At 56.8% G+C, this 25,625-nt stretch overlaps 14 protein-coding genes across 14 annotated transcripts in view; 8 read left to right on the forward strand and 6 right to left on the reverse strand.

Moving 5' to 3' along the window:
• The window catches only part of L226DRAFT_463942 (cytochrome P450), a gene marked incomplete at both ends in the record, with an annotated part of 2,950 nt that extends 1,343 nt beyond the window's left edge, over positions 1-1,607 (reverse strand). Inside the window, 6 exons of the mRNA XM_067675827.1 lie at positions 137-390; positions 515-693; positions 788-893; positions 1,067-1,206; positions 1,305-1,405; positions 1,472-1,607. Coding sequence (XP_067534638.1) covers positions 137-390; positions 515-693; positions 788-893; positions 1,067-1,206; positions 1,305-1,405; positions 1,472-1,607 — 916 coding nt within the window. The remainder of the gene's footprint in view (positions 1-136; positions 391-514; positions 694-787; positions 894-1,066; positions 1,207-1,304; positions 1,406-1,471) is intronic.
• A 497-nt stretch (positions 1,608-2,104) lies between these two features.
• Positions 2,105-4,032, reverse strand: L226DRAFT_487526 (uncharacterized protein). The gene is made up of 4 exons (XM_067677201.1): positions 3,588-4,032; positions 2,987-3,147; positions 2,829-2,922; positions 2,105-2,743 (listed from the first exon to the last, which is right to left on the reverse strand). Exons 1-4 carry the CDS (start codon positions 3,807-3,809, stop codon positions 2,492-2,494), a joined length of 729 nt encoding a protein of 242 aa, XP_067534639.1. The 5' UTR covers positions 3,810-4,032; the 3' UTR covers positions 2,105-2,491.
• Positions 4,033-4,367: 335 nt separating this feature from the next.
• L226DRAFT_535548 (C-8 sterol isomerase) lies at positions 4,368-5,364 on the forward strand. Its single transcript, XM_067680932.1, has 3 exons — positions 4,368-4,444; positions 4,497-4,944; positions 5,039-5,364. Exons 1-3 carry the CDS (start codon positions 4,373-4,375, stop codon positions 5,170-5,172), a joined length of 654 nt encoding a protein of 217 aa, XP_067534640.1. The 5' UTR covers positions 4,368-4,372; the 3' UTR covers positions 5,173-5,364.
• A 30-nt stretch (positions 5,365-5,394) lies between these two features.
• L226DRAFT_81325 (uncharacterized protein) lies at positions 5,395-6,399 on the forward strand. Its single transcript, XM_067687258.1, has one exon. The coding sequence runs from the start codon at positions 5,617-5,619 to the stop codon at positions 6,130-6,132; it is 516 nt and encodes a 171-aa protein (XP_067534641.1). The 5' UTR covers positions 5,395-5,616; the 3' UTR covers positions 6,133-6,399.
• L226DRAFT_81345 (uncharacterized protein) lies at positions 6,400-8,382 on the forward strand. Its single transcript, XM_067687259.1, has 4 exons — positions 6,400-6,860; positions 6,937-6,996; positions 7,068-7,208; positions 7,269-8,382. The coding sequence occupies exons 1-4, from the start codon at positions 6,666-6,668 to the stop codon at positions 8,160-8,162; spliced, it is 1,290 nt and encodes a 429-aa protein (XP_067534642.1). The 5' UTR covers positions 6,400-6,665; the 3' UTR covers positions 8,163-8,382.
• L226DRAFT_81346 (uncharacterized protein) lies at positions 8,383-9,306 on the forward strand. The gene has a single exon (XM_067687260.1). It carries the CDS (start codon positions 8,603-8,605, stop codon positions 9,140-9,142), a length of 540 nt encoding a protein of 179 aa, XP_067534643.1. The 5' UTR covers positions 8,383-8,602; the 3' UTR covers positions 9,143-9,306.
• A 17-nt stretch (positions 9,307-9,323) lies between these two features.
• L226DRAFT_81385 (uncharacterized protein) lies at positions 9,324-9,815 on the forward strand. Its single transcript, XM_067687261.1, has 2 exons — positions 9,324-9,452; positions 9,519-9,815. Exons 1-2 carry the CDS (start codon positions 9,396-9,398, stop codon positions 9,717-9,719), a joined length of 258 nt encoding a protein of 85 aa, XP_067534644.1. The 5' UTR covers positions 9,324-9,395; the 3' UTR covers positions 9,720-9,815.
• A 29-nt stretch (positions 9,816-9,844) lies between these two features.
• Positions 9,845-10,563, forward strand: L226DRAFT_435224 (uncharacterized protein; the record flags this gene model as incomplete). The annotated part of the gene is made up of 2 exons (XM_067674746.1): positions 9,845-9,931; positions 9,988-10,563. Coding segments are annotated over 2 exons (663 nt in total), but the record flags the coding sequence as incomplete, so codon positions are not given.
• A 1,380-nt stretch (positions 10,564-11,943) lies between these two features.
• On the reverse strand, positions 11,944-13,305 carry L226DRAFT_535550 (Pcmt1-prov protein). Its single transcript, XM_067680933.1, has 7 exons — positions 13,133-13,305; positions 13,004-13,071; positions 12,913-12,952; positions 12,584-12,851; positions 12,329-12,522; positions 12,083-12,266; positions 11,944-11,962 (listed from the first exon to the last, which is right to left on the reverse strand). The coding sequence occupies exons 1-6, from the start codon at positions 13,220-13,222 to the stop codon at positions 12,231-12,233; spliced, it is 696 nt and encodes a 231-aa protein (XP_067534646.1). The 5' UTR covers positions 13,223-13,305; the 3' UTR covers positions 11,944-11,962; positions 12,083-12,230.
• A 298-nt stretch (positions 13,306-13,603) lies between these two features.
• Positions 13,604-14,153, forward strand: L226DRAFT_535552 (uncharacterized protein). The gene has a single exon (XM_067680934.1). The coding sequence runs from the start codon at positions 13,917-13,919 to the stop codon at positions 14,112-14,114; it is 198 nt and encodes a 65-aa protein (XP_067534647.1). The 5' UTR covers positions 13,604-13,916; the 3' UTR covers positions 14,115-14,153.
• Positions 14,154-14,910: 757 nt separating this feature from the next.
• On the reverse strand, positions 14,911-16,322 carry L226DRAFT_571548 (ketol-acid reductoisomerase; the record flags this gene model as incomplete). Its single annotated transcript, XM_067684567.1, has 4 exons — positions 14,911-14,951; positions 15,020-15,383; positions 15,467-16,123; positions 16,179-16,322. 4 exons carry the CDS (start codon positions 16,320-16,322, stop codon positions 14,911-14,913), a joined length of 1,206 nt encoding a protein of 401 aa, XP_067534648.1.
• Positions 16,323-16,465: 143 nt separating this feature from the next.
• On the reverse strand, positions 16,466-17,856 carry L226DRAFT_81409 (glutathione S-transferase C-terminal-like protein). Its single transcript, XM_067687262.1, has 3 exons — positions 17,690-17,856; positions 17,503-17,599; positions 16,466-17,409 (listed from the first exon to the last, which is right to left on the reverse strand). The coding sequence occupies exons 2-3, from the start codon at positions 17,551-17,553 to the stop codon at positions 16,609-16,611; spliced, it is 852 nt and encodes a 283-aa protein (XP_067534649.1). The 5' UTR covers positions 17,554-17,599; positions 17,690-17,856; the 3' UTR covers positions 16,466-16,608.
• On the reverse strand, positions 17,621-20,516 carry L226DRAFT_487547 (cytochrome P450). Its single transcript, XM_067677202.1, has 13 exons — positions 20,363-20,516; positions 20,196-20,293; positions 20,036-20,127; positions 19,933-19,976; positions 19,770-19,867; positions 19,525-19,703; positions 19,194-19,444; positions 19,033-19,099; positions 18,720-18,929; positions 18,618-18,647; positions 18,269-18,535; positions 18,173-18,201; positions 17,621-18,107 (listed from the first exon to the last, which is right to left on the reverse strand). The coding sequence occupies exons 1-13, from the start codon at positions 20,496-20,498 to the stop codon at positions 17,905-17,907; spliced, it is 1,704 nt and encodes a 567-aa protein (XP_067534650.1). The 5' UTR covers positions 20,499-20,516; the 3' UTR covers positions 17,621-17,904.
• Positions 20,517-23,546: 3,030 nt separating this feature from the next.
• Positions 23,547-25,145, forward strand: L226DRAFT_571551 (uncharacterized protein; the record flags this gene model as incomplete). The annotated part of the gene is made up of 9 exons (XM_067684568.1): positions 23,547-23,582; positions 23,652-23,685; positions 23,741-24,030; positions 24,090-24,168; positions 24,224-24,352; positions 24,422-24,618; positions 24,690-24,704; positions 24,781-25,035; positions 25,083-25,145. 9 exons carry the CDS (start codon positions 23,547-23,549, stop codon positions 25,143-25,145), a joined length of 1,098 nt encoding a protein of 365 aa, XP_067534651.1.
• Between the last annotated feature and the right edge of the window lie 480 nt (positions 25,146-25,625).

A 25,625-nucleotide genomic window follows, 5' to 3' on the forward strand; every position in this document is an offset into this window, starting at 1 on the left:
CGTACGACATCTGCCCTAGCAGCTCCTCCTCAGGGGGGGGGGGAGAACTTCGTCAGTCGGATCTGGCACTAGACAACAGACATCTCGCAGAACTACTACTGGAGAAGTAATAAGTAATATAACAGTGCAGACGTACGGAGGATGCTCATGAGATCCTTGCCCTCGCCGATCTGCTGCGCAACAACAGCCTCGTCTCCCTGCTCGAGCGCGCGTTTCCTGGCCTCGTAGATCTCCTTGGACCGGCGCCACAGCGTATCGGAAACGTCCTTCATCTTCTGCACGGCGGGGCTGGGGACGAGCGCGAGCAGCGCGCGGCGCGCCGCCGGCGCCCCGAAGTCCGACACATACGGCACCAGGCGGCGCAGAAGCTGGATGCGCGTCATCGTGGGCCTGGGATATTATATATTTGATGATGATGATCGCACATCGCAACGTGCGCAGATCAGCTCGGAAGAGGGAAGAGGGAAGGAGAAAGAAAAAAAGGAAAAAGGAGAAAAGAGAACGGAGGACGCACTGGAAGGCGTTGATGGCGTCGCCAAAGTCGTCCGGGGAGTCCGCCACAAGGGGGTCGAACGAGTACCCAAGGCCGGCTTGGCCGATCAGCTCGAGGGCGGTGCGGCCCGTCCAGGCGAGCACGTCGAGCTCGGCCGCTGCTGGTTTGTCGCGGACGCGGGCCTCTATGGCCTCCACTAGCTGGGCAGACGACGACCGGGTCTGCGATGAGCCGCGTGTCTGCCGCGCGCCGCGAGCCGCGCCGGCAGAGGGAGCGGACGGACGCGTCACGCACCTTGTGCGCGACAGCGGTGAAGATGGGGATCATGCGGCGCATGTGGGCGATGGAGAACGCTGGGTTGAGGAGCTTGCGTTGCCTCCGGTGATGCTCGCCTATGGTCCTCACGGTGAGGCTCCGTATGGACACAGGAGGTGGGGGGAAGGGGGGGGGGGGGGGGGGGGGGGGGGGGGCTAGGACAGACCTATGGTACCGAGAAGACCAACACCGAGGACCAGTCGGTTGGACCTGGCGGCACGGAGTTAGCTTTGTTGTGTTCCTGTTCCCTGCCAACACCTGAGAAAAGCCTTTGCCCCGGGGGGATTCGTTGAACGTAGTACGTACTTGATGAAGAATTCCGGCGCTTCAAAGACGTGTTGGTCCTTGACTAAGATGTTGTGCATGGCCACCGGGTCGAACACATAGAGCATGCGGTGCTGCGAGACACCATGAGCCTGGCATCGTCCTGTACCGGCTGTACGCCGTTGGTGCGCAAGAGGCAGGGAGGGAGGGAGGGAGGGAGGGAGGGACGCACCCCAAGCGGACCATGCAGCTTGGCAACTCCCGGATACGAGTCCGTAAGATGTCTGAGGAAGCCCCATCCGTCCCGACGGTGCAACAGTTGCTCGAGATTCCCTGAGGCGATGGCATGAGCATCATCCATCCACCGCACCGTATCCGATTCCGAGGACTGAGGCTCACCGTAGAGGAAGGACTGGGAACGAGGACCCGGGATGTTGTCCAGGGGAGACCTCACGACTAGCTGGCGGAAGTACTTCCACAGCAGCCACGAGACCCCACAGATCGCGGCACTCTGCAGTAGTAGCAACGAGATCATGGCAGTTCAACGTTCAACTTTCAACAGCGGCGCTTCTTTAGAGGATAAGTACTCGAGTACTGTGCGAGGGATTGAGGGGTCGGACCTACTGCTAGCAGCTCAGTGGTCCTTATAAGTATCACCTGAGCTATCTCGGGCCGCGCAGGAAATAGAAGGCACTTCGATGGCAGGGCCCGTCCTGCCCAAGCATATCCCGTATTAGGCATACTTACTCGCGGGGAAGCTGTTGACGTTGAGGGGCCGGCGTCAGAACGCGCGCACTGACTGAGGATTGCGCTATCCTCAAATCTAAAAGATGCGTCAGGTTGGGGACACTCTGGGGCGACGTATCCAAATCGGTTTCAAGAATGTCCATCTATGCGGATCCTGTTTCACGATTTCATCAGTCAGTATTCCTTGTGTAGCAGGATTCCAAGCATTGACCATACTGAGGAGGGTAAGCACTTAATATGTACTGTATATGAAGCGATATTTAGCACTTCACCCGACCTCGACGTGTGGGCCCTAGGGCAGTTGTATTGCGGCGTGGGTAGGAAAGAAGCGGCATGAGTCAAACGCTATCTGTAACTAGTTACTACGACTTGGAACCAGGCACGCAGCGAAAAAAGTGGAAAAAAAGTGAAATAATATCATGCAGTTACATATACATACAAACCACGCGTCCCGTCCGCCCGAGGCAAGAATCCAAACGCACAAGCACGCGCACCAGGCAGGGCCCATACTCCTGGCAGGCTCTGAGTACTGAGTGCTGAGCGCTGAGTACTCTGAGTACTTTTCCTATCACCATCACGAGTCCACGAGCCACGAGTCGCGAGTCACGACATCCCACAGCATCCGGGACCCAAAAACCCGACAACAAAACCAGGCTCAGGATCCGCCCGCCTCTACTCAGCCTTCCCATCCATAACGCGCCCGACGACGGCGCCGACCCACCGCTCGAAGCGGTCCTGGTCCATGACGCCGTGCTCGTCAAAGAAGTCCGTGTACGGCCGCTCTTCGGACGCGCGGCCCTTGCCGAGGAGCGACTTGCCGCCGGACGCGGAGCGCAAGTACGAGAGCCCGAGCGCGTACCCCGGTGGGGCGTGCGGCGAGGAGGGCGTCGTGCGCGAGGTGATGGTTATCCGCTCGGTGACGATCTGCGCGTGGGGAGGAATGCGTGGTCAGCGTCAGCGGGTGTGGGATTCACGCGTGGGAAGGGAAGCAAGGAAGCAAGGGACTTACACGCTTGTCGAACGTCTTGCGCTTCCCTACGAAAACGATGTCGCCCTCGATGAAGTACGAGTACAGCGTTTGTGCGAGGGTGAGGAAGACATATCTGCGACGTGGTAATGTCAGACGAGAGTGCATATATGCTCGAGAGAGAGTGGAAGTGAACCCACAGGAGGACGCCTGCCCATACGCCAGGCTTGCTCTGCTCGAAGGGGACGCGCCAGCCGTAGAGACCCGTGCCGCCTGCGATGAGCACGGAGAGCCAGCCGAGGGCGAGTCGGACGTCGGTATGTGTGTGGATTTGCTTGAAGAGGTCGGGTCGTGAGAGGAACTGTGGCAGGGAAAATGGAGGTGAGCGTCAGTGACACCAGAGCGAGGGAATTGCAAGCTGGGAGTTGGGAGAGAGGCCACAACTGGACGTGTCCGCCTTGTCGAACGTAGTCGATCGTGGCGTTGGAGAGAGATGGACTCGGATTGTCGCGTAGACGCGTGCAGATAAGCTCAGGTGGGGTGTGCCCGCAGGTGTGCCCGCACCGAGTCGAACATGGTCGGCACGCGACATCCTCCACAGCGCATAACTTCCATCACACGGGCATACAAGCTCACGAAGATGCCCGAGGAGGGCGACGACGACGAGCGGATGACGTAGGCGGCGGAAATGGAGGGGGAGTGGGCTGTGCCTGGCCAAGCAGACAGCGGGAGCCCGCGTCCCACGTCGCTCTCGACGACGCGAAGGGCAGGCAGTGGGCAAAACCAAGGAGGAAGACTCACTCGTTTGAGGGCATCGTCGCACGCGTGCTTCATGTCTGTTGGACTCGCGTTGTTGACCTTGACCTCCTCGCGCTCGAGCGTGGCCACGGGAGCAAGGAGCGCGTCAACGCCGGTGGACGGGGTCGGGGGCGCGTCGTCCTCGGGCGGGGGAGCTGGTGGCGTGTCGCCATTATGTGCTGCGGGTGATGGTGAGGCTGCAGCCTTGCGCGTGCGCGGGGCCATGCTGTTCTGACTGAGTGGTTTTTGGTGGTTTGGAAGGGGAGGGTTCGTCGGCCAATCCGGTCCAGAGAAGGTATACGGGATATCAGGTCGCTGCGCGGCGGGTATTGCGGGACGATGCAGGCAGGTTGCGGCGAAATACGAGGGTCTGCGGGGCTCGGGGCAGGGAAGAGAGAGGGAGAGAGAGGAGGGGAGGTGGAGGGGACACGACGACGGTGCACGCACGAATCCGGAAAGACGCGCTCCTGCAGGCGGGCAACGTGGCCCAGCGGCTGCTCATTGTCCGCCACATCAGGCACCTTGGTTCGACTCGTGCCCACCACGTTTGGTTCGATCAGAAAGCCCGGTTCGGTTCGGGTAAGAGGACGGTGTCATGGCTGCTGACGAGCGCGACTTGCTCACGCGAGCCCACGCGACAAAATCCTTGCGCGCATCGTCCCACTCGCTGTCCCAGCGCGGGTATATATACCGCCTTACCCCGCCTCCCTTCGCCTGAGCACGACATGGCCGCGAAGAAATCCGGGAACACGACAGCGGCGGCTGCGGACGCGCCAGCAGCGGGGCTCATGAAGTGGATGAAGCGCCTCCTCTTCCTCGTCTTCGCCTACTCCGTCTGCAGCATCCTCGATCGCGTCAAGGTGCGCCTGCCGCTGCACGTCTACGTCACCCCGCGCTGATCTCTCTCGACAGGATCGGTGGTATGTCTTCAAGCCCGACTATCTCCACGAGCTCGCCCAGGCAGCCGTGCACGAGCACCCGAACGACATCAACGCCATCATCCCCTACATCGTCTCCAACCTCACCACCGAGTACTCCCCGCGCGTCGTCGCCATCAACCCCAACTCCTCCGAGTGGGTCCTCAACAACGCCGGCGGCGCCATGGGCGCCATGTACATCATCCACGCCAGCATCACCGAGTACCTCATCATCTTCGGCACGCCCCTAGGCACCGAGGGCCACACCGGCATGCACACCGCAGACGACTACTTCAACATCCTCGTCGGCGAGCAGTGGGCCTTCGACCCGCCCAAGCTCGAGATGGAGGTCTACAAGGCCGGCAGCGTCCACCACCTCCCCCGCGGACACGTCAAGCAGTACAAGATGCACGAGGGCTGCTTCGCCCTCGAGTACGCCAGAGGTGCGTTCCTTCTTCTCTGCATGAGCCTTCCTCCCCTTCTTCCACCATCGGTTGTGCTGCGATGGCTGACGAACGTCTGCACCCGCGCGCACAGGCTGGATCCCGCTCATGCTCCCCTTCGGCCTTGCCGACGTCTTCTCCTCCACGCTCGACTACTGGACCTTCTACCACACCGTCCGCATCACCGCGCGCGAGAACATCCGCAACCTCCTCCTCGGCAAGATCTAACGCACGCGCGCACGCACACTACATACTTACCCCGCATGCAATCTGGCAAAAAAGTACCTGCAGATAATGTAATCATGCGCATATAGTGACCTCTTGCATATCTCATGTTGTTGGCCGAATCGCAGCGTTCATTAGCTCAATTGTCGTACCAGTGGTGCTCAACAGGATCGAGGGCATTCTCTGCAACGGCGACTAAGCAAGCGTGCGATGGTTAACTGCCATTGGGCAGACAACTTGAACTGAAGCGACGTCGCGTCTCTCAGTCAGCCCTTCTCGTAATCGTTCCCAAGGCCAAGCCATCGACTCCCCCCAGAACACCGTGGACGGACATAGTCATCCACCTGACGCGGCCGAGTAATCCGGTAACCCCGCGCAACACGAAAAAAAACCACAGGCGCTACTCCAACATCGTTCCATTCTGCAGCCTGCAAACCCTGCACTCCGATGTCGGGACATACGAAATCAAACCATATGGCTCGAGTGCATATTTGCCCTTACGAAGCGGCCAATTCAGGTTCTTATACCCGCTCAGTCAGGCTGTGTCGGCGAAGCACCCGTGACCCAGCTGCCAAGCTCACCAGGCCTGGTTCGGTGGGCGACCTTACCGCTTCCTCCTCGCGCTCTTCCTCTACGCCACGTACAGCGTCCTCGACCGCGTCAAGGCGAGCACTAGTGCTTACTTCCCCCTGCTGTGGAACCCTCGCATCACCAGTACTAGTACTAACCACCACCGCTACCACCCCACCCCATCCCATCCCACAGGACCGCTGGTACGTCCTCGGACCTCGACCTCACCCACCTGCAGACTGCACCAGCTCGCCCAGGCCGCAGTCCGCGCGCACCCGGATGACATCCACTGCATCATCCCCTACACATCATCGCCAACACCGCGACCTACCCCCCCACCTCCCGCTCTATCGCGCTAAAACCGAACGCGTCCGAGTGAGTGCTGAGCGCTGAGGCGCGATGCACATCGTGCACGCCGCTAGCCTGACCGAGTAGTCGTTCATCTTCGGGACTCCGCTCGGGACGGGGGAGGGACACACGAGCATGCACCCCGCGGACGATATCTTTCCATGTTCAAGTTCTCGTCGGGGAGCAGCCTGTGGGCGTTAGGTCCTTCCTGGGCGGGCGTGGAGGAGGTGTATCGCCCGGGGGACGTACATGTGTGGATATCCGTGCGGGAGTTAGCGCAAAACCTCCTGGCAAGGTATCAATCGCTCCTGCCTCCTGGGCACCGAGTCCTGTCTTCACTATTCCATGGGCCTCGGTGAGGACCTGGGCACGGACGAAGACATGTCGATAGCACGAAGACTTACTCGAGTACGACGATAGCTGGAGACTCTGACTCCAAGACGCCTTTCCCGACACGGAGTATCTGTCGGAGTTCCGAATTTACTTACTGCAAGGGACCTCGATGGTAAGAATGGTCGCGGAGTACGAACATTTGTAATGGCGGCTAAGCGCAAGGTCACTTGAGATGCTGAGATGCGATGCGCACAGCCTCTGGAGTCTCTGCGGTACTACTAGCAAGTAGCACCGTCACTGCCCCCTCTCGACACCATATACATAGTAGCAGGCAACGAGACATGGCTGCACATGCTCACTCAACGACACTCGGAGACACGCATGGTTCTGGAGAGGGATCGGATATCACGCCCAGTGATCACCACTCGAACTTGCAAAATGTGAGTGTCAATCATGCTTTCGAATTCAAGTGCTAGTGATCTTGATTTCGTGCTGACGATCGATGGCCTATGCTAGGTTAACTCCGAGCCGCAATCCAAGGGGGATGATACTGCGTGGCAGTTTCCAACTGTAGATGTGAGTATGCGACGCGTTTTTGGTAACTCGAAGTGTTTGCCGTCGGTGCCACTGATAAACCATCTCTTTAGGAAATACGCGACGAACTGTCGCAAGAGTTCACTGCTGAAGAGAAGGACAGAGTATGGACAGAGGCCTCCGATGCGGTCAGAGAGTACTACGATCAGCTTCTCGTCCGGTGGAAGGAAGAGATGGACACGCTTCTCGTATATGTGAGTACCATAGTAATCGGACTACAGGCGCGCGTTGGTCCTCACATCGATCATGCATAGGCTGGCGTCTCCTCAGCTGTGATGACGGCGTTCGTCGTGGAGTCTTACAAGATCCTACAATCTGATCCCGCGGATGCGACCGTCGCCGTGCTCAAGCAGATTTCCACGCAACTGAATAGTTTCACGATCTCCCCTCCGTTCGTGAACGTCACCCAAGTGGACCAGTCAGCTGGCGCCACCCATGCGCCTTTTCGCGCTCCCTCGTCTGCGATATGGCTCAATGCGCTGTGGTTCTCCAGCCTCGTCTTCAGCCTCGGATCCGCGCTGTTGGCGCTATTCGTCAAGCAGTGGATCTACGATGCAACCATCCGGGGCAATTCGCGGGAGAGTACACGGCTTCGACAGCACCGGCTGAACGGGCTGCTGCGATGGCGTGTCGGCACTATCGTCGTCGTTCTTCCGATCATGCTGCAGCTCGCTTCTATCCTCTTCCTCGGCGGTCTCGTCGTCCTGCTCTGGACCTTGCACGCTACCGTGGCTGCAATCGCGTCCTCGCTGGTCGGCCTACTCTTCGCTTTCTTCCTCACCGTCACGATGTTGCCCGTCTTCAGGAGCGACTGCTCTTACCGCTCCCCTGCTTCCTTCGCGATCTACGTCATCCTCAGACATATACGGAATACGACCATGGAGAACATTCGACGTATCTGTCGAGTGCTCGACAGGTGGTACGCTGCCTTGAGACTCAGATGCGGTAGCCCCAAGGTTAGCGTTCTTCACCACTTCGCCTACAATCGCCGCTACCTGTCCACTTGGCGCGGGCGAGACCAGAACGACATCCACGATCAGCTCGGCGCCATCGACCGCGCCATACTCACCACGGCATACTCCACGACGGTCGATACGAAGTTCGTATCGGACCTGTGGTGTTCAGCGACCTGCCCCCTCACGAGGTGACAAGGTGTTTCGTCGACATCTGCAACTTCATGGAGGGCGAGTGGGGCGACCGCGGGATACAACAGCGACTGCTGGACGATCCTACGGCTTTGCCGCGAATATCGTGCTACGGCCTACGACACATACTCGCGAGGCCCGATAAGGGTACCAAAGCATGGGTGGACGACATCGCTAAGATCTTCCGATACTACACCTTGGGAAGGGAGCCTACTGAAGAATTTGTCGAGTTCACGTTCAAGACTCTCTGCCAGCTCGCAGTCGAGAGCTCGACCTACAAGACCATCTATGGCTCCGCTTATGCGGTGCTGAGCCGTGTTTACGACCAACAAAAAGCTCGTCATACATACGATACGCTGTGTCACGGTGCGTTGTCTCCCATTGTCACGGCGGCCTCACATTGCAGTAAATGCTGAGCGCTGACCGCGGGCACCACAGTCAGAATGATGGCCGAGAGCGTTCTGGCATCGTGGGACACCTCTCGAGGATTCGAAGAACTGCAATTTCACACCACAGCGATATTCGCTCTCCTGCATGGCGTCCGCCATGTGGTCTCTGCACAATCGCAACTCACGCCCTCACAGACAGAAGTTCTGCTGGAATGGGGCCGCGGGAGGCTCTCTTACCTTGTCCGATGGTTGCGCGACTGGGACTCGTGGCAGGGGCTACACAAGGGCTGCGTCACGATCTCGGCGGATGGTATATGCGCGATGACGTTCCCTCATATCGCGTCAAACTACCTCATCACGGACGTTATAGACCCGCTCATCTCTCTATGCTCGACGCCGGGAGGAGTGGAGCTAGTATCTGAGGAGCTCATCTCCGCCGTCGAGCGCGCTTGGTCTTCTGTGCAAGTGGCGTATCCTAACCCGATAGATATTGTTCAAGGGGAAGAGTTTGTTTGGTGTTCGGGCTTGGACTCTATTGACGCAAAGCTGACGGAGTTGAGGACCACGTACACTGGGGCCCGGGCTTCGAAGTAGTTCTGAGTCTACAAATATGTGTCTTATTTGAAAGCAAAGTCGGCGAGTGCGACTGAAGTAGTGGATATTTATCTGAGATTCACCGCGTTATTGATGGCCCTTAGTATTTAGGACTCCGCTTACTTCGGGGCCGGTCCGATCAAACTCTTAGTGCTAATAGGACAGGCCTCAACGAGGTTCTGACCCAACTACCACCTCGACTACAGCCAACATCCGAGACACGACAACCAGGCCTAGCACACCCGATACTGACATGACGTCCGAGAGCGCTCTTCAAGATGGGGAAGCCATAGACGGTGTTGTCCAAGTTGTTAGTCTGCTCCCGATACTTCTGAGGCTGTTGAACCTTGCTAATTTCTATGGGGAATAACTGCAGGATGAGAAGCGTGATGATACGGAAGCTGCACCCGACATCGAGGCATGGAACTTTCCCTCTCCTGAGGTGAGTATGAAAGACATGCATCAGTCTCTCCCACCCCGCTGTACTCCCGGCTCCGTGATCTCGACTCGCTGCACCTGCACTATGTCTGGACTAGAGCTAATCATGAGAAGAGTACGAGACCTCCACTATCGTTGAAGTCTCCTCGGGAAATTATGTACTCGTTGCGCTGGATCGCATCCATGAGGAGTATCTAACAGATTCCTCAGGTTATCCGAGAGGAACTATCGAAGGAGTTTACGGATGAGCAAAAGGCGAAGGTGTGGACGGAGACCGCCGAAGTAGTGAAGGCATCCTATGACCAGCTCCTGGCCCGGTGGAAGGAAGAGATGGACACTCTCCTCGTATATGTGAGTGACATTTTCGTCGAACAACTGTGTAGTACGCCTAATTGATGGACGTTTAGGCCGGTGTCTCCTCCGCCGTGCTGACCGCATTCAACGTCGAGTCTTATCATCTTCTCCAACCGGACCCTTCGGATCCGACGCTGGCGGTACTGAAACAGATCTCCGCTCAACTCAATGGCTACACCTTTTCTCCTCCATTCCTGAACTCTACCCATGCCGCTACGTCCGTCGACCTGACCCAAGCACAATTTCATGCCCCCGCCTCCGCGGTCTGGCTCAACGTCCTGTGGTTCTCCAGCCTGGTCTTCAGCTTCTCTTCGGCGTTACTGGCCCTGTTCGTCAAGCAGTGGATCTACGAAGCGATGGTTGGAGGAGCCTCCCGCCAGAGCGCTCGGCTGCGACAGTATCGTCTAAACGGACTGCTCAAATGGCGCGTCGGCACAATTATCGCTGTTCTCCCCATCCTGCTACAGCTCGCTTCTGTGTTCTTCCTCGCTGGATTGCTTGTCCTTCTTTGGACCCTGCACAGCACGGTGGCTGCCATCGCATCGCTCTTGGTCGCCTCCTTCTTCACGTTCTTCCTCAGTGTCACCATTCTACCGGTCTTCAAGAGCGACTGCCCCTATCGGTCCCCTGCATCTTTCGCCATGTATGTGGCGTTCACAGTCACGCGCAGTGCAGTTCTGTGGGCGATTCGCCGCGTTTGTAAGGAGATATATCTGTTGTCCACAAGATGGATCCATTTCCGAGGCCGGGCCCAGTTCGATCGGCTGGGTAAATTCGCATTCACGGTCTACGACGACATCCCCACGTGGCGTGGTCGGGATCAGAATATAATCCGCGAGAAACAAAGCTCCCTTGACCGCGCCATAGCCACGTCGGCGTACTCCACCACTGCTGATGCGACATTCCTATCCTCCATGCCAGCGATCTTCACTGACTTGGCCCCCGACGACGTCGTCATGTGCTTTGACGATATACTCAGGTTCATGGATGGGGAATGGGGACAATTTCCAGATATCGTCCTGGATGACGACCCGACCTCGCTGCCCATATGCGCGGTGTATGGCCTCCGACATCTGCTCGCGAGGCCTGAGAAGGGAGACGATGAGTGGCTCAATGACGTCCGCGTCATCCTCCACCACTACCACATGACAGGAAAGATTACTGAGCACGGGGGCGAGCTTGCCTGCAAGACGATGTGCCAGCTTGCTGTCGAGAACCACCAATCCCGACGTGTGTTCGGCCTCGCGTGCTCCACGCTAGAGTTCATATATGACAAGAAAGGGTTTCGTCATACATACGACACGCTGTCGCATGGTAAGTGCCCATATGGTGTGCTAGCGGGCTGTATAGCTGATCTCCGTATATGCCATATAGCACGAGCCATGTATGAGGTGAAGATGGCCGCTTGGGACCCATCTCAGGGTTTTGTATCATTCAGAGATACAACCCAGGCGGGTTTGGTGCTTGTCCACTGCATCCGAGCAACGATCTCTGGTCACTCCCAGCTCTCTTCTCCCGAGGCCGATGCGATGCTTGCATGGGGCAAGGAGCAACTTCCCCGTCTGTGCCAGTGGTTGCGCGATCTGTCATGGATTGGGCTGCACCAGGGCTGCCTTGCCGTTTCTGGGCATGCTGCTCAGGTATTGGCCTTTCGACATATCGCATCCCACTTACTTGTCGAGAACGTCATAGTTCCGCTTATTACACTAGGCTCAATGCAAGGCGGGCGTGAGCTGGTATCGAAGGAGCTCATTGTTACTATTGAGCACGCGTGGCTCCGTGCCTGCCTAGCATATCCAAATTTTGCGCCCAGGGATGCGAGGTTTGTTTGGGCGTCGGGGCTAGATCAGATTGATTCGCGTCTCGCGGAATTGGACGCAGTCCACCGGCTCGACCATGAATTGCCTCTAGACACCTCGGTTCCCCAGACAGCTTGAATTTGTAGCACAGTAATCTGTACCTCAGTATCTCGTCCGTTGCGGTGTCAATGGGTTCTCTGGTCTGTGTGTGGCATACGATAGATTGTTACTACGGAAGACGTGCCAGTATTAGTGAGTACGGAGAAATCACGATGATGTCCCCCGGCCGTGGTCAAGAGAACTTCAGTCACAATCAGTCAATTACGATCGGAGTCTGAACAAGACTTACAAAACATTATTTGTATTTCAAGCCCGACTAGTTCCAGCAACAAGATGTCCTCATGCCCGACACTTACTAGGCGTAAGTTGGCCTTATTACTTTGTCTTGTACCATCTCTCCGACCCCGCATCCTCAGGAGGTCCTTCCTCACAGCCAGTCAAATCTGCTTGTCGCGGTCGGTTAGAGGGACGTACTATGCGAACGTTATGAGCGGTGCATCCTGAAGAACGACAGAGACAGAAGAAGAATAAGTACCATCACGTCAAGCAGCGGGATTTCGGTAACGTTTCCACTCTCGTCTTTGTCGACCTGAAGTATCTGCTGCATGTACGTTCCGACAGGAATGAACATACGCCCTGGACATGCCAGCTGCTCGACCAGGGCAGCAGGCAAAGTTGGCGCGGCAGCGCCGACGTGTATCACGTCGAAGGGTCCGTCTTCTGGCGAGCCTGTCGCGATAGCAGGTGAGAGCTCCATTCTGAATCAGCCAGTCCGCCAAACGCAACATACCCTTCCGTCCGTCCCCTACGATCATTTTGATCTTCCCTTCATCGACGGCTGGACCGAGCCTGTCCTTGCGCAGGTTCTCGATCGACCATTCAACGAGCTCCGGAATGTGCTCGATCCCGACGACCTTACCCTCCGCATTCTTCGGGTCTGCAGGGTCCTGGATGAGGTGATAAAACACTGCAGCCAGGTATCCCGAGCCCGAACCGACGTCGAGAACGCGTGCGCCTGGTTTCAGGAAGGGCAGGAGGTTCTGGGCGGCGTGTGCATGCTAGCGTGCAATCAGGTATTGGTAAGTCCCTGTATTCGTTTGAAGGATTTGGAACGTATACCATGTGCGGGGCAGAGATGGTGGCGCCATGCCCAATTGGTCTGCAAGCTTGGTCAGTTCCACTTCTTACGGAAGTCCTTGGACGAACGTACTGTGGCGAATCCTCGTATGCCGCGTTTGCGTGGAGTACATAGTGCGCACGGTTTACCTTGGTCATAGCCTACTCGTACGTTCTGTTGTCAATTATCGGTCTCCGAATGACATTTGTGGTTACTACCCACCGCGACGACTCTGTCGGACGTGATGATGCCCTTCTTCGCCATGTTCTGGATGAGTTCTGCATTTGTCGATCCTGTGGACCTCCAGGCCATGGTTATCTTGTGAAGTAACTGCCTCAGCGTCGCGAGATTTGTGCTGATACAGTACAAGAGCAAATGAATACTGTGGGGATGTGTGGAACGGCCAGCTACAGCGATACAAGGGGGATCCATTGACTCAACGTCATCGCATGATCACATTACATTCCCGACCAGCCCAGACGCTTGTCTCTCCTAGTCTTACGTTTTCAGCAAGAGCAAGAAAGGGGTATTACTGCCCCTCTGTGCGTCCCGTCCACGTTCAAGCTCAAGCTCAAGCAGGCCAAGATGCAGATCGACAAAAGTACCCATCAATCTGAGGTACCGTCTATCCATCTATCTATTAATGCCACCACAACTCACATGTTTACATAGATGTCTGAACGAGTACCCAGCAAATCCATAGAGACCGTCTATACTAGTCCCTTCGACACACCCAGGCATCCGACTGGACAGCGCCTCCATAGCCGAGGGCGACCGCGGCCGGTACCTCTGGCGAGCTCCACCCCGGGTCCTCAAGGCCTCACCCTCGGCGCGACCACCTCCATACAACGCTCCAACACGCTCACCCACGCTCACCCCGCCCGATAGGACTGTGCAGTCGATGTGGTCGGCGGCGCACTCGAGCCCGACTCGTTCATGCTCGACATCAACTGCCCAGGTCTACGTTACGAAATACCACCCGGAGAGACCTCTTTGGTTGTCATGAATGCGGAGGCCGCCTCAGCTACCCCCCACGGAGCATTTCTTCGAGCACCTAGATGCATTCGCCGACCGCATCCAGGACGCTTGCCCTACACTGCGAGGTCTGCAGATCAAGATCCGTCGACTGGGCGGTCGGAAAGTGCCACGGACTGTGCGACGAGGAGACTCGACTCGCCCAAGGAGGACTACTAAGGACCCCTGAGTGTGTCCGAGTGCCAGAGTGAGCTGTGTCCAGACTCCAAACTCACATATAGACCCACTGGCCTGGGGCACTCACGGCGACAATCCCAGTCCGCTGCGAGCACGTCACCCTGGGTGAACGCCGCCCCATACGCCCTCACCCAGCGCTCTCGGACTCCTCTGGATTTCTCATGCTCCCACTGCTCTCGCTGATTTGCGTGCTGTGATCGATGTTTTGTATTATCCGGATTGCGTCCGAGGGGTCCCTGATCCCTAATCCCTGGTCTTTGCTTCCATTTTCGTTTCCATCTTGGGGTCGGACGTACGTTATTGCTTACTTAGGCTTTTGCAATTGAGGCTCTAGCTCTCATTCGTCCGGGGATGGAGAAGTCACAACAGAACAGACACAGTTAGATTGCCAGTGGGAGCGCTGCACGTGTACTTCTCGTTCGGATAACTTATCTCTTTTCTTGTATGCTTCGCCAGTGCTTCGCAGTAACGACGCAGCCGCTGCCCCCTTGTCTCCAGGCTTCGGACTGTATGACGTCTTGCATGCCTCCAGACTGACGGCCTTGCACCACCAAACACAGCAGGCCAGAAGTGCCGCCGCAGTCCGGAAATAAGGACACGTCGCCGGTTGGTTCGAAGTTCAAACGTTCGCCGGCGGAGACGTCCGCGCAGAGCATCACCACAAATGATAGGCAGGTTCATCCAAGGCATGATCTATATCAGAACTATACACACATGAGATCGTTCTACCAACGGTGCACCGTGCAAGTGCTTTTGCGTATACTCGACCAGCCAGCATACTCGGCCCTTCAGGACTGGTTGTCGGGACGGAGCGAGCGGACGACCTTGCCTGCAGGACGTGACGTAACGCGTGAGCATACATGCGTGGGAACAGGCGCAGAGAGAGAATGAACGCACCTGCACGCCAGATCTCCTGCTCGTCGATCTCCTTGAGCTCCTTCGCGAGGTCCTCGCGGTACGTTGAGCGGCCGTTGAACTCAAGCGAGCGGCGGGTCTCGGAACCATCGCGCACGCTCTGGTACAGGCGCTCGAACACGGGCAGGTTCGTCTCCTCGAAGACCTTGGCCCAGTCGAGGGCACCACGGCGCGCAGTCGTGGAGCATGCATTGTACATGTAGTCCATGCCGTACTGGCCGATGAGCGGGTAGAGCGACTGCGTGGCCTCCTCGACGGTCTCGTTGAATGCCTCCGACGGGGTGTGGCCGTTCTTGCGGAGGACCTTGTACTGCGCAAGGAAGAGACCCTGGATCGCACCCATCAACTGCGAAAGAAGCGTGCGTTAGAAGTCCGCAATATACAATGCAAATCCTGCGTGTGATAGGCGTGATAGCATGGGACACTTACAACACCGCGCTCTCCGTAGAGATCAGAGTAGACCTCCTTCTCGAAGGTGGTCTCGTACATGTAACCGGAGCCAATGGCAACACCGAGGGCGACAGCCTTCTCCTTGGCGTGGCCGGTGACATCCTGCCAGACGGCAATGGACGAGTTGATACCACGGCCCTCCTTGAAGAGAGTGCGGACAGTGCGGCCAGAGCCCTTGGGGGCGACGAGAATGACATCAACGTCCTTGGGAGGGATGACATGTGTGTCGTCCTTGTAGACGACGGAGAAGCCATGGGAGAAGTAGAGAGTCTTGCCCTTAGTGATGAGAGGGGCAATCTTGGGCCAGGTCTGGGACTGGGCAGCGTCGGAGAGAAGGTTCATGATGATGGTGCCGCGGTTGATGGCCTCCTCGATGGGGAAGAGGGTCTCGCCGGGGACCCAGCCGTCCTCGATCGCCTGCTTCCAGGACTCGCCGTTCTCGCGAACGCCGACAATGACGTTGAGGCCATTGTCGCGCGCGTTAAGACCCTGGCCGTGGCCCTGCGAGCCGTAGCCAATGAGCGCGAGGGTGTCGTTCTTGAAGTAGTCCTGGAGCTTGGCGAGGGGCCAGTCGCTGCGCTCGTAGACGACCTCCTTGGTGCCGGCGAAGTCAAGAGTCTTCATGCCACGCGTGGCCTGGGAGGTGTGCGTTGGCAGACTGAAAGGAGACAGGGTGCTAAAGGAGACGTACCATGACAGCAGTGCGGGGTGCCGACCTTGACGCGGCGGTGCGCGCAAGCACGGAGTAGGACGCGGTCTTGACGACCTGGGTCGCAGCGCGGGGAGCGCGACGGGAGGCAGCACGAGCAGCAGCACGGAGGGCGAAGGAGGACATGGTGGTACGGGAGGAAGAGAGACGGCGGAGGAGGATGGGGAAGACAGTCGCCCGTGACTCGTCCCGTTATAGGCCAGTTTTAGGCGCTCACGCAATTATTGACTCGTGGGCGCCTGGCAACATAAGTTCGAGGACTTTTCTCCTCGCAGCGACTTACGGCTACGCTTCGCAGTGATGAGCTTCGACGAGGGTGCCGGTGAGCAAGCTCTGGCGCATGGGCACGCGTCGACAGAACAGACGTGAACAAATTACTTCTCACATTACGGATCTGCCTCGGAGTCGGACGCTACGTCTCCTTCTCTTCCCCATCCAGCTCCTCGTAGTACCGGAAGAGCCCCATGCTGAACTTCTGCCGCCTCCCGCTCGCAATGTACTCCCCAATCCCCTTCTCGCCCTTCACCCGCTCGTGCAGCGCAAACACATTGTCGTACTTGCCGCTCTTCCGCAGCTGCCCCAGCCGCGCCGGGAATGCGAACAGGTTCCCGTCCAGCACGTGAAATAGTACCAGGTCCGCGGTCGTCGTCTGCTTCCCGACCAGGTACGTCCGCCCCTCGTTCGTCCCCTCCGTCGCCGGGTTCGACGCCAGCACGGACTCGAAGTACTCCAGCCATCGCGGGATGCGTATCTTCCGGAACACCTCCGCCGCCTGCGCAGCCGCCTCTTGCTGCTCCTCGTAGTACAGCGACGTCGCAATCGGGTGGTGCACGTCGTGCGACTCGTTGCACCAGTCGAGCGCCGTCAGCGTGAGCTGGTTCACCACGCTCCGCTCCTCCTCGGCCTTCTCGAGCTCCTCGTCGCTCAGCTCGCGCAGCGCCGTCCTCCCCTCCGCGGTCAGCGTATTGAGCTTGCTGCCCAGCACGCCTGCGAGTCCACAGCGCGGCCCGATGTGGTTCAGGATCGCTGGGGTCTGCGATATGACGCGCCCTGAGGGCAGCTGGAGCGCAGGCGGGGCGAAGTGCGGCGGGGTGCCGATCTTCTCGGTTTTGGTGAGGATTTTGGGCACGTCCTTGTGGTTCTCGCGATACGGGATCCCGGCGTACTCGAGCGCGAGCCGCACGTACTCTCCACGGCCTGGGATCCCGGGCCACTGCGCAACGTTAATCCTTCGTCAGAAGCCGCATTGTGCCATAGCAGCAGCCTTATCGACCGCTGCCTGAGCCCGAACCCCAATCAGACGTACGTAATAGAGAATGTATTCTTCAGTACGCTGCTTCTTCTCCGGCGGAGACATGGCGAATGTGCGATGGAGCGTAGTGTACGTGAACGTTGGTCCAAGTCTTTTGTAGAATGCCCCGAGGGTGGGTGGACGCGCAACGGATGTGCGTATTGATGTTAGTGAGAGTGTGGGGGCAAGGGAGACCATGTACCTCTCCGTGATCCCGCCCGTCTTATAGCACTGGGCATGCGGTCTGTGGTGACGTCATGTGGCTGATCATACTGGGACGAGAATTGCTCGAGATTCGAGAGCATCATGAGGGAGTCGAGCTCGAGCTTACATAGAACGGGGCGAGATTGACAGATTGTATGAGTAGCAGCGATAGGTGTAGTCAGCTGGTACGTTATACATATCTTGATGAGATGCTCATCCTCCCACGTTCGCAGCAGTGAGCCCAGACTGCTTATTTACTGGTGACTCGGAGGGGCGGTAACGCCCAATCTTCATCGGCATGGACGCCTTGGTGCTTCCCACCACAGTGGGGAAGCGCACGTTCGAGAGGTTCCAGGTGATCTTCTTGCCGGACGGCGCAAGCGTAAACTTGGAGAGAAGCACGCAGATGACGATTTCTACGAATCATAACAAACAAGCTCAGCCACGCCAATCAGCGGGTAGACGCGATGTCAGTACTCACTCATCTCGAGCTGCGAGAACTTGAAGCCGCTGCCGAGGTTCGAGTCACCCTATCAGTTCCGAAAGGTGAGGATGTCAAAGCAGGACAAACACCCACATGCACGCCCGACCACCACCCATGAACGTCATCAGGTTCGAATACACGCCCGGCACCTTCGCGTCCGTCACGCTCTCCGGCAGGGGTGCGAGCCACCGCTCCGGCTTCCACTCCATCGCGTCCTCGCCCCAGACCGCCTTGTTCCGGTTCGCGGAGAGGATGCCGATGACGATGGTCGTGTCCTTGGGTATCACCAACTCGTGGACCATTTGTCCGTCTACGCCCCGGATAGGCTGGGAGAGCGGGACAACGGCGTCCTTGACGGTCCTGAGTACGTACAGCACACACAGAGGGAAGTGTGCATGAGTGGGAGTTCGAAGACGTTTGATGCAATGAGTTTTTGACTCACTCTCGGAAGACGTGCGTGACTGGCGAATGGCTGGATTGCACGAAAGTGCCCTCGTGAATTAGATCAAACGAAGGGAAGCATACAGTAAAGGAAGCGACTCACAGTCTCAAAGTTTCCCTGCACACAGCATCGAGGTACGGGAGGTTTACAAGCCGGTCATAGTCGAGCCTCCCGCTCTCGTCCGAGTCCCCGTCGCACGCCTCCAGGATCTCCTTGCGCAGCTTCTCCTGCACAGCCGGATGGTCCCCGAGCAGGAGGAGCGTCATCGCGAGCGCGTTGGATGTTGTGTCCATGGCAGCAAATATGAACGTCCTACGTGAGGAAACCGAGCGGTAAGCATGCAGTATTGATCGCAGTGGGTCCAGCAAGTCTGGAAGGCAGAATGCAGGGATTAAACGGATGACGAGCTACTTACGAAATTTGGGCAATCAGCTCGTTCTGGGGAAGCTTGTCCTCGTCCGCCGCCGCCATGTTCGCCCTCACTACCACCAAAAGCGGACGGGAGCCCAGGTCACCAAGTCAGCCTCGCACCCGGATACACGCCCATCACGCGTGAAATAGAACGAGGCCACGTACGCAGAATGCTCATAATGTCCTTGCCCTCCCCAACCTGCTTCGTGACCGCCTCGTCGCCCAGCTCGAGCGCGCGCACCTTCTCCCGGTAGATTTCGACACTGCGCCGGTACATGATGTCGCTCAGCGCCTTCGTGCGCCGCACGCTCTCGTTCGGGAAGAGGTCCACGAGCTTCTCGCGGAACGCGGGCGTGCCGATGTCGGGCAGGTAGGGCAGCAGGCGGCGCAGGTGGTTGATCGACACAAGTGTAGGTCTGGTCGAGGTCGTGTGGTAAGCGACACGACTGGGGAGCAAAGCCTGAGAGAGGCGAGATAGGGAATGGAGGAGACGCACCCGAAGGACTTGACAGCGCCGGCGAACTCGTCCATGGAGTCCGCGACGAGCGGGTCGAACGAGTAGCCCAGGCCGGCTTGCCCGATGAGCTCGAGCGCGGTGCGGCTCATCCATGCGAGCATGTCGAGCTCGACAGGCTCGGTCGACGCGCTAACGCGGTCCTCGATGGCCTTCTGCAGCTATCGGCCGTGACAAAGGTGGATTAAATCACCGTGTCTGCAAGAACATCTGGAATATAGAGGTACCTTGTTCCCGATATCGTCGAAGATAGGGATCATGTGCCGCATGTGGTTGATGGAAAAGACTGGGTTGAGCATCTTGCGCTGTCTGCGATGGTGGTCGCCTGTGAAGTGATGCTTGGTGTAGGTGCAAATACCGCCATGAACAAATATGGTACATGTTACTCACCGACCGTAGCCAACAGCCCAGGTCCGAAACGCAGCCTGTTGAACCTGAGAAACAGAGGTGAGAGGGCGGAACTGGAGAGCGGCACCGCGCGAGCTAGACGTACTTAATGAACCACTTGGCTTCCTCGAACACATACTGCTCCTTCACGACGATCGTGTGCAGGGCCGTCGGGTCAAACACATAGAGCATGCGGTGCTAAAGCAATTGACACTTTTCAGCGGCGCCGGGGAACAAGCAGCGGAGTGGATTGGACTACTACTCACGCCAAGCGGCCCGCTGAGCCTCGCTACTTCCGGATAGGTATCGGTGAGGTGCTGGACAAAGTCCCAGCCGTCCTTGTTGAGGATCTGCCGTAAATTACCTGGTGTTTCCCGACAGAGTCACTATGTCAGCTCTCAGTTTCGGTGTAGCCCTGCACAGCGGGACTCACCGTACAGGAACGACCCGGTAGGGGGCCCCGGGATGTTGTCGAGCGGGGACTTGATGACGACCTGGCGGAAGTACTTCCACAAGATCCAGCTTATGGTGCATATAACCGCTGCCTGTGCTAGTAGCAACAAAGCCATGATGATCGAGATGATGGGGTTACCTTCCGTTTCACGCGAAGGAGACAGCAGGAAGGATGAGAATGAGAGAAGTTTAGAATCTCTCAGCCGTAGCGCAGGTGGCTATATACGAGGGCGGTCCTGCCTTGCGCCCGCGATAGCAAGGCGGGTGGTTCAAACGTAAACCATTCGGGGTAAGCAAATGTGTTGAACTGTACCGCGGCGCCGAGGTTAGTGCTCCACTAGGGAGTCCGAGAGGCTTGCCTGAGAACGTACCTTCGGATTTGTTCGGCCTCGGACTGCAGTTAGTTGATTTGCATCGCGAGATGTAGCGGTGCGGCCCTATCCCGCGATTGCGACCGTGCGCGCGTGCACAGAAAGATCATGGGATGTTGCCATGTTATGATTTAGTCGAGTTGACTAGTATCTAGAAGCCGAAGAGATATGCGTCGCGCCGAATGCATGGCAGCCTGATTGAGGAGACGAAGTCGCAGCGGCAGTCCTGCAACCACCTGCGAGCCGGTGTAAGTATTGAAGACAAACCATCAGATCCCCATCGCGATCCTTCGGCCGAGGGAGATTGCAGGGAAGAGGCCTTCGGATAAAGCGGGCTTTCACCGCTAGCGACCTCGGTTACATGACCTGCAACGTCGTGAGTTCGCTTCAGACTATCAAGGCGTACGGCAAGGGCGGTCATGGGCAAGTGATGAGTAATCGCGCTCACCTCGTCGTCTCGGGCAAGTTTGCCAGTGACCTCCGGGTTGACATATCGAAATTCTCAGAATCTAACGAGTCACCTGTGTAATTGAGCCTGACATCCTGAACGGAGCAGCGAAGTTAACAGCAACGGGATGTATCTGTGGAGAAGGTGTCAGATCATGTGTTGACGAGTACGCAGACAACGACAGACATACCTTCTTTGTATCCATCACGTTTCGCTTGAATTCGTCCACGAAACCACGCACCCTCTCTAGTGGCTTCAAGCATTCCCGGGGCCCCTTGAACCTTTCCTCATCACTTGCGGGTGGTTGTCCAGACTAAGATCCTCCAGACACGCATAGCCAGAAGTGCAGAGTCACCTCATGAATCCTAAGACCAAACAATGGAATAGCGTCATGGCGGTTTGATCTGGCCACGCATAGCGAAAGTAGTACGGGACGTACTAACGTAGCTCGTACTAGCCCCGATCATGGACAGACCGACGGCATAGTGAAGCTGAGGGGCGAGCCCACCTTTGGTGTCGACAGTTACTTCTTCAGTTAAAAGGAGACGACGATAAGCTTCCTATCATGAATTCGTCGTGATTTAAGGGGGCGCACAACTACCAACTGGCTATGTCGCGGCTGCAGCTTGCTATATGTGCATGTAGAAGGTCAATGCGCATGGAAATATCCCAAAATAATGGCGATCGACACCGTGCACTGAGGGGTTTTTACGCGATCATGGTGGTTGAGGAGGAACGTGGTCAAAGTGGGCGCCTTTGAGACGTGTAATGGTCAGTGATATCGCGGGACGGTTGATCTGGCGACGATGGTGCCGGGGTCTTCTCACTGCTGGCAATCGTGTCGGTCAACTTAGAGCTTCAAGTCCAATAATGTTAGCTCCATATTCTCCAGCGAATGGATCCTGGAACTTACTGCAACGCAGAGAGCATCTTGAGATGGTGTGCTGGTCCCGGCGAGTTCTAGTACAGTTCCTAGTACTTGAGGAAGAAAGCTACAAACGATGTTGCATCGCAGCATAGATGACCGGGACCTTATAAACCGTGCCTCGGCGGAACAAGTGAACATGTTCACGTTGGCAAGGGTCGCTGCTCGCAGTCCGTGGTCAGCCTGCCACTGGAGCGTGTGAAACACCGCTGACGTAATTCCTCTGGAAGACGGTCCTACCGCAAGTAGTACTGCCATCTGAACCTATCGCTTGCGACACCGCAGAGATATTGCCCGCTACCTGTCCACGCGTCGCCGTTTGAAGCTTCAGAGTCAATCGTCTCAGGATTGCCCCACGGATCGCTGCGTCACTTCAAATCCTAGTCAAGCATGATGCAGGCCGGCGCCATCCTCAGCGCTGTCGGTTTCCACGAGTCCTCTCATTTTCTCCTTTATCCTTGCAGTCTACATATGACTAGTATACGCTCAACCACACCCAACGACATGCATACAGATGAAAAGGACTTCACGCTTCAACACGAAAGTGTAAGTACCAGATCATCCTTAGTGATCACCTTATCCAACTTGAACCGACGACCAATGGACGGTGCTAGTGGGAGTCGGACGCACAAGCCATCGAGTCTCCGAGCCCACCTGATAATACTGCATGACAGAGGTGAGTAGCTCTGGATATCGCAGTACGTTAGTTACTGTTGGTACCGTACTAGGATATAAGGCCTCCGATGCGGTCAAAGCGTACTTTGTGCGATCAGCTCCTCGTCCGGTGGAAGACGGCTTCGACAGTTCCGGTTGAACGAACTGTCGCAGTGACGTGTCGGCACCATTGTCGTCGTTCTTCCGATCATGCTGCAGTCGATGGCCGAAACCCTCCGGACAACGCCCCATCTCTCACAGGCAGTCTTCTACTACTTACCCCTCGATGTCCACGGACCAGTGTCAAAACCGTCAAAGCGAAGCTTTATCTCGCGATGGCGCCGACCGGCACGAGGGTACTATGGTAGTAGTACGGCGCACTGTGGAGTCCGCATGTCTGGCATGTCACCTCTTTTGCGTTCGTCATGGTTGTATCTCTCTGACATTCGTAGATGTGGTGTCTCTAACATTAGAAGCTGAGTGCTTCGCGCTTCGGGAACTCTGCTTGCGACTAGTCACCAATCGGCTCTCGCCCTGATCCATCAGCCGCCAGGGTTCGCATGGTCGCAAATGAATGGTCAGAACCCCGTTGGAACCTTGTTATTATTGCTGCTGGCAGCAGGGCAGTTCTGAAGGGGGTGGTGATCTGCTGTGATTCCCAGCGCGTGTACGTAGCATCTTATCGGTATATAAGCGCAACCACGAAATGCTGACTTCCCTGCGCCCCCGATACAAGAGCTCTGTACCCGACGTCGTGTGTTTCGCGATGTCTCGGTCGTCAATCCCGCTAGATACTGCTCAGGTACCGTACTGACACACGTACTTCGTTGTGCTGCAACGACACTGCTGATCTACTTCTCCTACGTGCTAGCTTATTGCAATGTACCTGCAGGCCATCTTCTACGGTTGGCTTCTATCGCTTTCTTTGCACGCCGTAACTCACAGCATCCCAACATACAGGTATGGCCCTGATCACCGTCGCATACGGCCTGCGCGTCCTGCTCTGGTCTTCCGACGGGCACCTCAAGAGCAAGGGCTCCGTCAACTGGATCATGGTTGGGACCACCCTGGCCATGTTCACAATAGCGACAGTGAATATGGCGTTCGTATTGCAGCACATTCTCGAGGCTTTCATCTATTACAAGGGTCCCGGTGGCCCTAACGCAGAATTCAATGACATATCAAACTGGGTCAACGTCATGGCGACTGTGGACTATGTCGCGCAGACATTCATCGGAGACGCCATCATGGTTTGTCTTTTGTAGAGTCGCCGTTGGACTGGCTAAAACCAATTTTTCTGGGGACGTAGGCTTACAGATGCTACGTTGTATATGACAGGAACTGGAAGATTGTCATTGTACCGGTACTCCTCTGGCTTGCAGAGACAGGTCCGTCACACCCTCTCATGGTATCCTATTCAAGCTGGACATGCCTCGTTACCAGCCTGCGGCGGAGTCACTATCTATATCACAGCAACATTGCATATGGAAACCAACTTGAACGCGTCACGTCTCAAACCGTTCATCACCAGCGTGCTCTCCCTCACTCTCGCAATGACAACCATGACGACAGGTACGCGGCTCAGTCTGTGCGCCATCCAACTACGCCAATGGACCTTGACTCCACCCACTCACTATTCAGGCATGATCGTGTATCGTATAATGAGTATCAATGCTGTCATCTCCTCCCAGAGCGTGACCCGTCTGAGCGGGAGCCACAAGATGACTCGGATCGTCCGCATCCTCGTCGAGTCCGGGCTCATCTACACCATATCAGTCGTCATCTTCTTCAGCACCTTTCTTGCGTCCAACAACTCGCAATACGCCGTGTCTGACGTGGTATGTACCATTCAGACTCGTCAACCGACTGGACATAATCGCTGAACTGAACATCGACCGTCTTCCTACAGGTTGTCCAACTCATAGTGAGTGGTACATCTCTCCGTGTCCGGCCTGCCTTTGGTCGAGTCCGTTGCTGACATCTTCCGATCACCTCACCAGCCCATATCGTTCACACTTATCCTTATCCGCGTCGACCAAGGGACGGCCCAGACCTCCACCTTACTTCAATCGACCTTGCAGAAGCCCATCACGTTCACTCTCAGCCCTGTTCATCCCGTTGGTGCTGGGGCGTCTGAAGGCACTGCGGTCTGCAGGTCCAATGTCTCCGGCAGCCGCGACCTGAGCGACACGTACATGATGGATGATATGTCCGTCGACCCCGATGGATGGAAGGCTGGTCAGCTCGACCCTATGGTCTGAGTGATATGACGTCATGTAGGGTTCTTCCGATATGTTACCAGCATGCTAATTACGGAGGAGGCTCTCGCTCGTCACCAAGGTACTCGCAATTCCGGGGATCGTAAGACTGTATGTATCACCATGTATTGAGTATCTTCGCGCCTTCACACCAGTCGTGATTGAACTGCTATCGTTCGACATCAACAGTTGAATCGCTCTGTATGCTCGGCTGTAGTACAGATCTTCGAATGCCATTCCGAGACAGGGATGAGCATGAACCTTGAGCTTGGTTTGAACTGCGAAGACACCTTTGATACGCCATGATAGCAGAGGCAGTTGCAAGTATCCATAGACAGATGAGTACCCACTGTGGTGCCACGGCTTCGCGGATGCGGAAATGACTTCTTCTCCAGGCTCCGCTTCCCGCTGGTTTCATCTTAGGCAGGTTGACAGCCTTCGCGATGACATCTGTACACCCTGTCCATTGCAGGTGGAGCGCACCATGAGTCGAGAGACTGTTGATGCACTTCGAGGTTCTGTTCCGTGCCACCAACTGTCAATGGTGGTTTGATCATAGCTGTGGCGACTGCGTCGGCGCATCTTAC

This window comes from Lentinus tigrinus (assembly GCF_003813185.1).
Source record: "Lentinus tigrinus ALCF2SS1-7 unplaced genomic scaffold L226scaffold_14, whole genome shotgun sequence".
Taxonomy (NCBI): Eukaryota; Fungi; Basidiomycota; class Agaricomycetes; order Polyporales; family Polyporaceae; genus Lentinus; species Lentinus tigrinus.

Coding starts and splice junctions, on each gene's coding strand:
- L226DRAFT_487526 (XM_067677201.1), bottom strand. CDS start 3,809: ATGGCCCCGCGCACGCGCAAGGCTGCAGCCTCACCATCACCCGCAGCA. Junction 3,148..3,587: donor GCGACGATGCCCTCAAACGA/GTGAGTCTTCCT, acceptor TCCCTGCCACAG/TTCCTCTCACGACCCGACCT. Junction 2,744..2,828: donor GCAAGACGTTCGACAAGCGT/GTAAGTCCCTTG, acceptor CCCCACGCGCAG/ATCGTCACCGAGCGGATAAC.
- L226DRAFT_81325 (XM_067687258.1), top strand. CDS start 5,617: ATGTCGGGACATACGAAATCAAACCATATGGCTCGAGTGCATATTTGC.
- L226DRAFT_81409 (XM_067687262.1), bottom strand. CDS start 17,553: ATGTCTCCGCCGGAGAAGAAGCAGCGTACTGAAGAATACATTCTCTAT. Junction 17,410..17,502: donor AAGAATACATTCTCTATTAC/GTACGTCTGATT, acceptor AACGTTGCGCAG/TGGCCCGGGATCCCAGGCCG.
- L226DRAFT_81385 (XM_067687261.1), top strand. CDS start 9,396: ATGACGTCCGAGAGCGCTCTTCAAGATGGGGAAGCCATAGACGGTGTT. Junction 9,453..9,518: donor TAGACGGTGTTGTCCAAGTT/GTTAGTCTGCTC, acceptor GAATAACTGCAG/GATGAGAAGCGTGATGATAC.
- L226DRAFT_81346 (XM_067687260.1), top strand. CDS start 8,603: ATGATGGCCGAGAGCGTTCTGGCATCGTGGGACACCTCTCGAGGATTC.
- L226DRAFT_535548 (XM_067680932.1), top strand. CDS start 4,373: ATGAAGTGGATGAAGCGCCTCCTCTTCCTCGTCTTCGCCTACTCCGTC. Junction 4,445..4,496: donor GCATCCTCGATCGCGTCAAG/GTGCGCCTGCCG, acceptor CTCTCTCGACAG/GATCGGTGGTATGTCTTCAA. Junction 4,945..5,038: donor CGCCCTCGAGTACGCCAGAG/GTGCGTTCCTTC, acceptor CCGCGCGCACAG/GCTGGATCCCGCTCATGCTC.
- L226DRAFT_487547 (XM_067677202.1), bottom strand. CDS start 20,498: ATGGCTTTGTTGCTACTAGCACAGGCAGCGGTTATATGCACCATAAGC. Junction 18,648..18,719: donor TGCAGGGAAACTTTGAGACT/GTGAGTCGCTTC, acceptor CGTGCAATCCAG/CCATTCGCCAGTCACGCACG. Junction 18,202..18,268: donor GGTGGTGGTCGGGCGTGCAT/GTGGGTGTTTGT, acceptor GAACCTCGGCAG/CGGCTTCAAGTTCTCGCAGC.
- L226DRAFT_535550 (XM_067680933.1), bottom strand. CDS start 13,222: ATGGCCTGGAGGTCCACAGGATCGACAAATGCAGAACTCATCCAGAAC. Junction 12,852..12,912: donor CCATCTCTGCCCCGCACATG/GTATACGTTCCA, acceptor ATTGCACGCTAG/CATGCACACGCCGCCCAGAA. Junction 12,523..12,583: donor CGTAGGGGACGGACGGAAGG/GTATGTTGCGTT, acceptor CTATCGCGACAG/GCTCGCCAGAAGACGGACCC.
- L226DRAFT_81345 (XM_067687259.1), top strand. CDS start 6,666: ATGCGCACAGCCTCTGGAGTCTCTGCGGTACTACTAGCAAGTAGCACC. Junction 6,997..7,067: donor GGCAGTTTCCAACTGTAGAT/GTGAGTATGCGA, acceptor CCATCTCTTTAG/GAAATACGCGACGAACTGTC. Junction 7,209..7,268: donor TGGACACGCTTCTCGTATAT/GTGAGTACCATA, acceptor GATCATGCATAG/GCTGGCGTCTCCTCAGCTGT.
- L226DRAFT_535552 (XM_067680934.1), top strand. CDS start 13,917: ATGCGGAGGCCGCCTCAGCTACCCCCCACGGAGCATTTCTTCGAGCAC.